Here is a 13,365-nt window from a genome sequence, read left to right as displayed (position 1 = left end):
AAAGAGAATTTTAGACCAATATCCCTGATGAACATCGATGCAAAAATCCTCAATAAAATACTGGCAAACTGAATCCAGCAGCACATCAAAAAGCTTATCCACCATGATCAAGTGGGCTTCATCCCTGGGATGCAAGACTGGTTTAACATATGCAACTCAATAAACGTAATCCAGCATATAAACAGAACCAAAGACAAAAACCACATGATTATCTCAATAGATGCAGAAGAGGCCTTTGACAAAATTCAACAGCCCTTCATGCTAAAACCTCTCAATAAATTCAGTATTGATGGAACGTATCTCAAAATAATAAGAGCTATTTATGACAAATCCATAGCCAATATCATACTGAATGGGCAAAAACTGGAAGCATTCCCTTTGAAAACTGGCACAGGACAAGGATGCCCTCTCTCACCACTCCTATTCAACATAGTGTTGGAATTTCTGGCTAGGGCAATCAGGCAAGAGAAAGAAATCAAGGGTATTCAGTTAGGAAAAGAAGAAGTCAAATTGTCCCTGTTTGCAGATGACATGATTGTATATTTAGAAAACCCCATTGTGTCAGCCCAAAATCTCCTTAACCTGATAAGAAACTTCAGCAAAGTCTCAGGATAGAAAACAAATGTGCAAAATCACAAGCATTCTTTTTTTTTTTTTTTTTTTTTTTTTTGAGACGGAGTCTTGCTCTGTCGCCCAGGCTGGAGTGCAGTGGCCGGATCTCAGCTCACTGCAAGCTCCGCCTCCCAGGTTCACGCCATTCTCCTGCCTCAGCCTCCCGAGCAGCTGGGACTACAGGCGCCCGCCACCTCACCCAGCTAGTTTTTTTGTAAAAAATCACAAGCATTCTTATACACCAGTAACAGACAAACAGAGAGCCAAATCATGAATGAACTCCCATTCACAATAGCTTCAAAGAGAATAAAATAACTAGGAATCTAACTTACAAGGGATGTAAAGGACCTCTTCAAGGAGAACTACAAACCACTGCTTAGTGAAATAAAAGAGGACACAAACAAATGGAAGAACATACCATGCTCATGGATAGGAAGAATCAATATTGTGAAAATGGCCATACTGCCCAAGGTCATTTATAGATTCAATGCCATCCCCATTAAGCTACCAATGACTTTCTTCACAGAATTGGAAAAACTGCTTTAAAGTTCATGTGGAACCAAAAAAGACCCCGCATTGCCAAGAGAATCCTAAGCCAAAAGAACCAAGCTGAAGGCATCACGCCACCTGACTTCAAACTATACCACAAGGCTACAGTAACCAAAACAGCATGGTACTGGTACCAAAACAGAGAGATAGACCAATGGAACAGAACAGAGTCCTCAGAAATAATACCACACGTCTACAGCCATCTGATCTTTGACAAGCCTGACAAAAACAAGAAAGGGGGAAAGGATTCCCTATTTAATAAATGGTGCTGGGAAAACTGGTTAGCCGTAAGTAGAAAGCTGAAACTGGATCCTTTCCTTACTCCTTATGCGAAAATTAATTCAAGATGGATTAGAGACTTAAATGTTAGACCTAAAACCATAAAAACCCTAGAAGAAAACCTAGGTAATACTATTCAGGACATAGGCATGGGCAAGGACTTCATGTCTAAAACACCAAAAGCAATGGCAACAAAAGCCAAAATTGACAAATGGGATCTAATTAAACTAAAGAGCTTCTGCACAGGAAAAGAAACTACCATCAGAGTGAACAGGCAGCCTACAGAATGGGAGAAAATTTTTGCAATCTACTCATCTGACAGAGAGCTAATATCCAGAACCTACAAAGAACTCAATCAAATTTACAAGAAAAAAACAACACCATCAAAAAGTGGGCAAAGGATATGAACAGACACTTCTCAAAAGAAGACATTCATACAGCCAACAGACACATGAAAAAATGCTCCTCATCACTTGCCATCAGAGAAATGCAAATCAAAACCACAATGAGATACCATCTCACACCAGTTAGAATGACAATCATTAAAAAATCAGGGGACAACAGGTGCTGGAGAGGATGTGGAGAAATAGGAACACTCTTACACTGTTGGTGGGACTGTAAACTAATTCAACCATTGTGGAAAACAGTGTAGTGATTCCTCAAGGATCTAGAACTAGAAATACCATTTGACCCAGCCATCCCATTACTGGAGATATACCCAAAGGATTATAAGTTATGCTGCTATAAAAACACATGCACACGTATGTTTATTGCAGCACTATTCACAATAGCAAAGACTTGGAATCAACCCAAATGTCCATCAGTGACAGACTGGATTAAGAAAATGTGGCACATATACTATGGAATACTATGCAGCCATAAAAAAGGATGAGTTCGTGTCCTTTGTAGGGACATGGATGCAGCTGGAAGCCATCATTCTCAGCAAACTATCGCAAGAACAGAAAACCAAATACCGCACGTTCTCACTCATAGGTGGGAATTGAACAATGAGATCACTTGAACACAGGAAGGGGAACATCACACACCAGGTCGTATTGTGGGGAGGGGGTAGGGGGCAGGGATAGCATTAGGAGATATACCTAATGTAAATGACAAGTTAATGGGTGCAGCACATCAACATGGCACATGTATACATATGTAACAAACCTGCACGTTGTGCACATGTACCCTAGAACTTAAAGTATTAAAAAAAAAAATAGAAAAAAAAAGGAAAGCATTATTTACTAGGAAAGGCAAGTTAATGTATGCCAAATAGAAAAAAAATCTACATCTCTTTAATGGCAAAATGATCCTGTCTACAATTGCTTGTCTCATTATTTTTCTCTGCTACAGGTCTGTGATTCAACTTGACCATAGAAACAGCAGCTTATTGTTATATCTCCCAGTGCCTATAAGAATGTTTGAGTTTGAACATGTAATAGAAGCCTGATGAATGGTGGCTAAGTGGATGAATAAAACAATTAGTGAATCAGTTCAAATCAGAACCAACCAGAATCAACACTTTTATAATATTTTAAAGCTCTCAGAATATTCTTATACTTGAATCAGGATCAAATCAGCATTGATTTGGCCTTAAAAATCAATTTAAAAAAAGACTAATAATGCAAATGATCAAAAAACATGAATGGAAAGTTTATAAAAGAAGAAATACAAATATATCAATATACATATGAAAATCTGTTAACATTGCTAGCTGCTTAATTATTAAAATGCAAAATAAAGTAAATATGAGACATTGTCAGATTCCATGGAATCTAGTTCAAATCTGGGCACACAATGTTTAGGTAATAACCATTCCATATATTGAATATTCTCTTTATTGGATAAAAGAACGACACAATTCAAAACAAAACAAAACAAAACAAAAAAAAACGTGGGAAATGGGAAAAAGAACATTCTTGGTAGAGGCAAGAAATGATTATAAACAAAATACAGTGAGTTCCATTATAATGTGACATACATGTTTCTAAAATCGCTGTGCTATGCAAAATTGTGTAATAAAAACCACAGGGCTTATGGGAACAATGGGATCAGGAGCACCACACTAACAAATTCATTTGTGATGCATAAAAAAATAGGAACCTAATAAAAACAATAGCAGTTTTACACATACTAAATAAATCTACAAGAAAAAAACAAACAACCCCATCAAAAAGTGGGCAAAGGATATGAATAGACATTTCTCAAAAGAAGACATTCATACAGCCAACAGACACATGAAAAAATGCTCATCATCACTGGCCATCAGAGAAATGCAAATCAAAACCACAATGAGATACCATCTCACACCAGTTAGAATGGCGATCATTCAAAAGTCAGGAAACAACAGGTGCTGGAGAGGATGTGGAGAAATAGGAACACTTTTACACTGTTGGTGGGATTGTAAACTAGTTCAACCATTATGGAAAACAGTATGGCGATTCCTCAAGGATCTAGAACTAGATGTACCATATGACCCAGCCATCCCATTACTGGGTATATACCCAAAGGATTATGAATTATGCTGCTATAAAGACACATGCACACGTATGTTTATTGCAGCACTATTCACAATAGCAAAGACTTGGAATCAACCCAAATGTCCATCAGTGACAGATTGGATTAAGAAAATGTGGCACATATACACCATGGAATACTATGCAGCCATAAAAAAGGATGAGTTTGTGTCCTTTGTAGGGACATGGATGCAGCTGGAAACCATCATTCTTAGCAAAGTATCACAAGAACAGAAAACCAAACACTGCATGTTCTCACTCATAGGTGGGAACTGAACAATGAGATCACTTGGACTCGGGAAGGGGAACATCACACACCGGGGCCTATCATGGGGAGGGGGGAGGGGGGAGGGATTGCATTGGGAGTTATACCTGATGTAAATGATGAGTTGATGGGTGCAGCCCACCAACATGGCACAAGTATACATATGTAACAAACCTGCACGTTGTGCACATGTACCCTACAACTTAAAGTATAATAATAATAATAAATAAATAAATAAATAAATAAATATAAATACAACAATAAGTATAGCTCTTTGTCTTGAAAATGACCAGAAGTTTTCTTAAGTGTATATGCAGCTTGTATGTTATTGTGGAGGAGTAGAAGGAGAGTTTCCTGTAACACCACATGTGCATGGATGTGGTTCATAACACATGGTAAAACTGAGGTAGCTGGTAGGTGGGTGTTGGTGTGCATGTATGCTTCTTGTGTATTCCTATGCAGCTGTGTTTAGCTAGGTTGAGTTTTCTGCATTGACCTAGTGTTTTTCATGAATGAGACTCATTCACGAATAAGCAACCATGAAATTTGCCTAATACTCAACTGTTCCCTGGTATATCCATTACTTTGGAAAAAGTGTGTATTTTGGAAGAAGATTTATAACAGAACAGACTATAACAGAGGTGATAAAGTAAATAACAAGTAGAAAATAAATGCAACCAAAGTAATTGCTAATTTACTATCCATGATGAGCTATCAAAATACTTCAGAGTATTTGCAACTAAATATTAACAAGTATAAACCTACATTTGTGCATACCCCTTATCATGTAGACTTATTTCTTCTTTTTCTATTTCTTCTTTCCAATTTTTTCTTCCTTTCCTTTCTCTTATCCTGAATTCATTTTTTTCTTTCTCCTTTTTTTTTTGCCTTTGGGAACCTAAAGCAGTGCTTATCCTTCCTGATGGCACTTACAGCTTTAAGAGGTTACTGCCTGCTGTCAACAAAGATGCCTGCCCTGCCAAAAAGAAAATATTCATCATAGCTCTATGATATTCCCTCCAAACGAAAAGGAGAAAGCCTATACAATTAATCCCTCTTTCCTTCTGAAGCCTTTTCTGCCTAATCTAATCAGAAAAGGAAAACTCTTTTGCATTTTACAGTAGCAACACCTTCTACCTTATTTACAATAAACGTTTTTCGCTATGAAAAAATACCTATTTAAAGAAATGTAGACTCAATGAACTGATGTCTGTATTTTAACTTGACAACTACACATTTATTATTTTTATATACATATTCCGTGGTGCTTTTTTGGAGGGATGAACTAATTTTAATGAAATGTTGTTTAATAGCAGAGAGTATTAGATCAGTAAGCTCACTGTCATCATTGGGCTGTTAAGTGACTTGCGGGCAGGAACTACATGTCTCATTTGTTTTTCTGTCACAGGGTCTGCAGTAGGTATTTGTGAAATGAATATTCAACCTTGAAACAAAATAGAAATCCATAAAACTTTTAAGTAATGCATATTTTAAAAATCTCTGTTGTTTAAAATAAATTTTAGTAAAATTTGGTATGCGATTATTTGATCCCAATTCACTAAAACATTGTCTTTTTAGGACAATACAGTAATTTCATATTTTGTAGATTTTATCAAAGATGTATTAAGACTAGAAAGAAGTAATAACACCAGCAATGATTAAAATAGGAGAGAGTACATAATAACATACTCCCATCAGCTCCCAACCACAACTCAGAAGCAATTAAATGGCATATAAATTAAACTTATCTAGTTCTGGGTCCCTTAAACAAAAATTTTATATTTCTGTTACCTTTTAGCATCTACATCAGCAGATGATTTCTGATATTTTTCTCTCACATAATTGTAGGAAAAACATTTTCTGAAAGAAGAGAAGAGTAAACTCAGTCAGGAATTGAGTACTGTTGCCACAGAAAAAAACAAGATGGCTGGGGAGTTGGAAGTTCTGCGATCTCAAGAACGCCGTTTGAAAGAAAAGGTTACTAATATGGAAGTTGCTCTGGATAAGGTAATTATTAACTAAACATATAAAGTAATTATCAACTAAATAGTTATTAACCAAATAGAATTGTTCTGAACAAAAGCTCTGTGTAGACAGGAACTGAATGTATCAATTTGTGTTGTATCCCAATCACCTAGCACAGAGGAAATACCTATCCTATAGAGAAGGCGTTTCTGAATTTTAAAATATAGTCATAATGCATACTTTTTGCCAAGTTTTCTTTTTCAGGCTAACATAGTCACAGAGCAGTAAGATCAAAGATGTTAAGATGTTCCTGATACCCTTAGTGACCTGAATAAGTAAAAATGTCTCCATGAGCACCTGACTTACCACCAAAAAGTGACTTGGGCACTTGGTAGAAGGCAGTCTCTTAATAATGTCAATAAAATGATAAAGTAATGCTAATGGCTGGCACTTCGTGGGGTCCAGAAAGTACGTATAGAAAACATAGCTTAAAGAATGAGAAGGATCAGTGATACTGTTTTTCATTGCCATTTATTGTAGAAAAATAAATATTACTTCCTGTCACCTAGAAAGTCTGGAAGCCTAAAATTGTTCCAAAACCATCCTTGATTGCTAAGAAAGGAGTGCTTTTATGGTTAGATACAACAATTTGCGATCTCACCTCTGCTACCTTCGTTTCTTAAAACATGCTATATTGACTCTGTGAATTTCAGTTGTGGTTAGTTTATTTTATTTTATTTTGAGACAGAGTCTTGCTCTGTCGCCAGGGTGGAGTGCAGTGGCACAATCTCAGCTCACTGCAACCTCTGCCTCCCGGGTTCAAATGATTCTCCTGCCTCAGTCTCCCAAGTAGCTGGGACTACAGGTGTGCACCACCACGCCCGGCTAATTTTTGTATTTTTAGTAGAGACGCGGTTTCACTGTGTTAGCCAGGATGGTCTCGATCTCCTGACCTCAAGATCTGCCTGCCTCGGCCTCCCAAAGCGCTGGGATTACAGGCGTGAGCCACCATGCCCAGCCAGTGGTGGTTATTTTAATATAAATTTTTATACTTTGGTAAAACTGTTTGCTCTTTCCATCCTTAGTTCATTCATTGTTTGCCCTTCACATACTAAAAGCTATGTATTTGCTGGGGGTATAGAGGATAAAAACATGGCCTCCAGTTGCTCCCAGTTCACTGAATAAAACAGATAAATAGATCATTGTAATATAGTTTGGTGGAAGGACAGGAAGATTTCTTGAAGAGATGGCAGCTCTGCATTTATAGGTTAATAAAATATAAGTGCATAAAGAATGGAAGATAAGCCATTTATGATTGCTCCTTTGTAGGCATCTTTGCAGTTTGCAGAATGTCAAGATATAATACAGCGTCAGGAGCAAGAATCAGTGCGCTTAAAACTTCAACACACTTTGGATATAAAAGTAAGATCATCATAAATAGTAGTTTAAGCAAAAATAATGCCTTTCTTTGATATGCTTTTATATTCTCTTGTGTACCGTAGATACACATTCAAATATATTTCAACATTACCTGCTACTATTAATAGCAATGATAAGCTCTATGCATTGTTATATACTATACCTATCCTTTTCATATATGGTAACAGATAGAAGCACTACTATCCTTAGTTTAAAATAAGTGAGTGAAATACAAACAAGTTTACTAGTACCTGCATGGGAATACCCAAAGCAAGAGTTTTCCATGCCCAGGAGTCAAGTGAGTACAAAACCCTAAGTGCAAATATATTTGCTTGTTTGGGGAATAGCAAAAGTGATGTAATCTACATGACAAAACACGTTTTTTTAAAATAGTACATTTTACACTGAAATATATGTCTATTTTAAGAAGTATAGTTTAAAGCTACAGACATATTTTAAAATCTCAATGATGGATTTTGTCTGTGAAATCAAAAAATACATTTCGATTTCACAATTCTTTGTAATTGTAGGCTGGCAGTTATTTTGCTCACCTCTATATTGTTTTCCAGGAACTTCAGGGACCTGGATACACCTCAAATTCTTCATTGAAACCACGCCTTCTCCAGCCAGCATCTGTTACTCGTTCTCATTCTAATGTACCATCTTCCCAGTCTACAGCCAGCTTCTTGTCTCATGTAAGTAACCAGTCTTATGATCCATTATGCAAATGACATATATGTAAGTAGTTTTAAATTGGAAAGAATTACACTAAAAATAATATCTCTATATCCATAGCATTTTCAATTACTAGATTTTAGATTTATACATTTTCCTATAAATTCAATGGAGTCCAGGTGAATAAAAATATTTTCTTCACTATTTGGTGTTTTCTTATCTTCAATTCTTTGGCTGTTTCCATCACAAGAATTTCCAGATTACAGAGCAAATAGTGAGATGACTAAAATAAACATCACTTCAAAAGGCAAAGGCAAGTTGGTAGTATATTTAATATTCTACCAAAATGAAAATTATTTGCTATATGTAGTTTCTGTGTTAACTTATTTATAACAGTTTTATTAATTATAAGACATTTTTATTCCCTTTAATTAAAATATTAGAAACTTTGGAAATTTTTTAGTTTAACCTTTTATACTTTTAATGCTCATAAAAAATATGTGCAATGTAAAATTCAAGTCTTGTCTTCTCTGAAGATATGTATTTATGAAATCACAAATCCCTTGCAACCAGTATTCAACTGTAAAGAAATAAGACATTCCATAAATCACACATGAAAATCAATTAAATTAGTTAAAAGTCCTATCTTACATATAGCAACAGGATCACCAGTAATCTGTTGTTTTACCTGTACCATTTAAATGAAAATTGTGTACTGTTTAAATGACTAAAATGGAGTCCTCTCACACACTTAAGATGTGTGCACTGAAAAATAAGCTATCATACAACAAAGAGTAGTCTATCAAACAATAGACTAATAATATTAGTGTTAGAAGTTAAGCATGTTTCTCTCTGGAGACTGGAATTCAGAGATACGCAGGGCAAGGGCAGGAGACTGCTGCTTTTTAAGTGTTATGAAATCATTTTATTTTTTAAAATATGTACATGTTCCATTGATAAAAATTAAATTACCCTCCCCTTTCCAAAAATAATTTTGCAAATCAAACAACAACAAAGAACATTTGACCAGGAGTCATTGGAACCATATTTTTAACTCTTTGTGTGACCTTGGGCAAGTCAGTTAAACACATTGCACCTTGATCTTTTCCTCTCTAATGAGTAGTCTGGACAAGATGACCTCTAGGGTCACCAAGAAAGATTAGCTATGAAATTCTATGATTTTTAATTACCCAAAATCTATTAGATTTTTCCTAGCAGCTTAATATATAGATTGTGCTTGATTATAAAGAATATCATCCATCACTGAAAAAGTACTAGTCATTAGCTTGTTTAACTTTAAATTTTAACTTAAATATTTATTTGTTTATTTATTTATTTTTTCCTGAAACAGAGTCTTGCTCTGTCACTCAGGCTGGAGTGCAATGGTGCAGTCATGCTCACTGCAGCTTGAACCAGCCAGGCTCAAGCAATCCTCCTACCTCAGCCTCCCTAGTAGCTGGGACTACAGGTGCATGCCACCACTTCTGGCTAATTTTTGTATTTCTTATAGAGACAGAGTTTCACCATGTTGCCCAGGCTTAGCTCAAACTCCTGGGCTCAAGCAATCCTCCCACCTTGGCTTCCCAAAGTGGTGGGATTACAGGTGGGGGCCACTGCTCTTGGCCTCAAGTTTTTAAATAATAATTCTAACAGCAAACATGAACTAGATTTTTAAAATGTACTGTCAGACATGCTTTATACAATTAATTCCTTCTCTTAAAAATGTTTATTATATAATTTTACACAATAAAAGTAATATTCATTCTTTGTTTTGTTCACTGATGTTTGCCAAGTACCTATCACAGTGTCTAGCATATATTCACTAAATATTTATCTCATGGATGAATGAATTCACTGTAGAACGTTGTCTTCAGGTTTCCATTATTTCCACTGAGAAGTCAATTGTAAATCTTGTTGCTGTTTTGGAGGTAGTTTTTTCTCTGACTGTTTTCAAGATTTTCTCTTTGTTTTGGTGTATAACAGTTTGCCTATCATGTGCCTAGATGTGCTGGTGTTTGTATCTATCTTTCTTAAGGGTAGTGGTCTTCCTGATGCATGGATTGAAATCTCCATCAATTTGAGAAAATTTTCATCACTTATCTACTCAGTTTGTTTTCTCTACTTTCTTTTTTCCCTCTGGGACTCTAATTACATGTATTAATTGTTTTTTCATCATACCTTATATGTCTTTATATTCTTTTCACTTTTGCCCATCCTTTTGTCTCTGTGCTTTTCTGGCCTATTTTCCAGATAATTAATTCTCCCTTCACCTGAGTCTAATGTATTAAACCCATCAATTAAGTTCTTCATTTTAGAAATTGTGGTATTTAGTACTAGATTTCCATTAATTCATGTTTTTTAACAAGATCTTTACAGAAATTCTCAATATTATCTTTTACTTTTTTGTATTGTTAAGTATATGTTATGGTCCAAATGTTTGTGTTTTCCCATAGATTCATATGTTGAAACCTAAACACCAAGGTCAACCTCTGGGAGGTGATTGGGTCATAAGGGCTTTGCCCTCACAAATGGTACTAGTGTCTTTTTTTTTTTTTTTTTTTTTTTTTTGAGACAGAGTATTGCTCTGTTGCCCAGGCTGGAGTGCAGTGGTGCGATCTCGGCTCACCACAAGCTCCGCCTTCTGGGTTCATGCCATTCTCCTGCCTCAGCCTCCTGAGCAGCTGGGACTACAGGTGCCCGCCACCTCAACCAGCTAAATTTTTTTTTTTTTTTTTTTCAGTAGAGACGGGATTTCACCGTGTTAGCCAGGATGGTCTCGATTTCCCGACGTCATGATCCGCCTACCTCGGCCTCCCAAAGTGCTGGGATTACAGGCGCGAGCCACCATGCCTGGCATTAGTGCCCTTTTATGAAAGAGGCTTGAGAGAGCTTGTTTGCCCCTTCTCCCATGTGAGGACACATAGAAGGTGCTATCTATGAGGAAGAGCTCCTCACCAAATGCTGAATCTGCTGGCATCTTGATCTTGCACTTCCCAGCCTGAACCGTGAACAATAAATTTCTGTTGTTTATAAATTACCCAGTCTAAGATACTTCCCTGTAACAACCCAGAGTAAGAAAATAGCTGTTTCAAAAATTGGCACATGATGATTATATTATTTGAATCCCCTCTGAGCCTGTGTCGATTTTTTCCCTTGGTTTCTAGTCATGTTGTTGTTTGGTCTCTGCTTTCTCTTTAAATAATTGAGTCTGGACACTGTATGTGAAAAAATTACAGGATAATTTTGGGTTCTAGATAATTTTCTTTCTTTTTTAAATTTTTTAAAATTATACTTTAACTTCTGGGATACATGTGCAGAATGTGCAGGTTTGTTACATAGGTATGCATGTGCCATGGTGGTTTGCTGCACCCATCAACCTGCCATCTACACTAGGTATTTCTCCTAATGCTATCCCTCCTCTACACCCCCACTCCTGGACAGGCCCTAGTGTGTAATGTTCCCTTCCCTGTGTCCATGTGTTTCCATTGTTCAACTCCCACTTATGAGTGAGAACATGGGGTGTTTGGTTTTCTGTTCTTGTGTTAGTTTGCTGAGAATGATGGTTTCCAGCTTCATTCATGTCCCTGCAAAGGACATGAACTCATCCTTTTTTATGGCTGCATAGTATTCCATGGTGTGTATGTGCCATATTTTCTTTATCCAGTCTATCATTGCTGGGCATTTGGGTTGGTTCCAAGTCTTTGCTATTGTGAATAGTGCTGCAATAAACATACGTGTGCATGTGTCTTTGTAGTAGAATGATTTATGATCCTTTGGGTATATGCCCAATAATGGGATTGCTAGATCAAATGGTATTTCTGGTTCTAGATCCCTGAGGAATTGCCCTACTGTCTTCCACAATGGTTGAACTAATTTACACTCCCACCATCAGTGTAAAAGCATTCCTATTTCTCCACATCCTCTCCAGCATCTGTTGTTTCCTGACTTTTTAATGATCACCATTCTAACTGATATGAGATGGTATCTCATTGTGGTTTTGATTTGCATTTCTCTAATGACCAGTGATGATGAGCTTCTTTTCCTGTTTGTTGGCTGCATAAATGTCTTCTTTTGAGAAGTGTCTGTTCATATCCTTCACCCACCTTTTGATGGAGTTGTTTTTTTCTTGTAAATTTGTTGAAGCTTTTTGTAGATTCTGGAGATTGGACCTTTGTCAGATAGATAGATTGCAAAAATTTTCTCCCATTCTTTATGTTGCCTGTTCACCCTGATGATAGTTTCTTTTTTTTTTTTTTTTTTTTTTTTTTTTTTTGAGACAGAGTCTTGTTCTGTCACCAGGCTAGAGTGCAGCGACATGATCTCTGCCCACTACAACCTCCGTCTCCTGGGTTCAAGTGATTCTCCTGCCTCAGCCTCCCAAGTAGCTGGGACTACAGGCATGTGCCCCCACGCCCAGCTAATTTTTGTATTTTTAGGAGAGACAGAGTTTCACCATGTTGGCCAGGATGGTCTCAATCGCTTGACCTTGTGATCCATCCAGCTTGGCCTCCCGAAATGCTGGGATTACAGGCGTGAGCCACTGCGTCCAGCCTAGTTTATTTTGTTGTGCAGAAGCTCTTTAGTTTAATTAGATCCCATTTGTCAATTTTGGCTTTTGTTGTCATTGCTTTTGGTGTTTCGTGAAGTCTTTGCCCATGCCTACGTCCTGAATGGTGTTGCCTAGGTTCTCTTCTAGGGTTTTTATGGTTTTAGGTCTTACGTTTAAGTCTTTAATCTGTCTTGAGTTAATTTTCATATAAAGTGTAAGGAAAGGGTCCAGTTTCAGTTTTTTGCATATGGCTAGCCAGTTTTCCCAACATCATTTATTAAATAGGGAATCCTTCCCTATTGCTTGTTTTTGTCAGGTTTGTCAAAGATCAGATGGTTGTAGATGTGTGGCATTATTTCTGAGGGCTCTGTTCTGTTTCATTGTTCTATATATCTGTTTTGGTATCAGTACCATGCTGTTTTGGTTACTGTAGACTTGTAATACTGTTTGAAGGCAAGTAGCGTGATGCCTCCAGCTTTGTTCTTTTTGCTTAGGATTGTTTTGACAATGTGGGCTCCTTTTTGGTTCCATATGAA

At 36.8% G+C, this 13,365-nt stretch overlaps 1 protein-coding gene across 6 annotated transcripts in view; it reads left to right on the top strand.

Annotated features, from left to right (window-relative positions):
• The window catches only part of CCDC158 (coiled-coil domain containing 158), a 116,103-nt gene that overhangs the window by 69,449 nt on the left and 33,289 nt on the right, over positions 1–13,365 (top strand). For all 6 annotated transcript variants that reach the window (XM_073017417.1, XM_073017419.1, XM_073017418.1 and 3 more), the window contains 3 exons: positions 6,070–6,228; positions 7,516–7,608; positions 8,175–8,300. In XM_073017417.1, the coding sequence (XP_072873518.1) occupies positions 6,070–6,228; positions 7,516–7,608; positions 8,175–8,300 (378 nt within the window). The remainder of the gene's footprint in view (positions 1–6,069; positions 6,229–7,515; positions 7,609–8,174; positions 8,301–13,365) is intronic.

The sequence above is a fragment of the Chlorocebus sabaeus genome, chromosome 7 (genome assembly GCF_047675955.1).
Source record: "Chlorocebus sabaeus isolate Y175 chromosome 7, mChlSab1.0.hap1, whole genome shotgun sequence".
In the NCBI taxonomy this organism is placed as follows: domain Eukaryota; kingdom Metazoa; phylum Chordata; class Mammalia; order Primates; family Cercopithecidae; genus Chlorocebus; species Chlorocebus sabaeus.
Note: the sequence above shows the minus strand (reverse complement) of the source record. Positions and strands in the feature narration are given on the sequence as shown.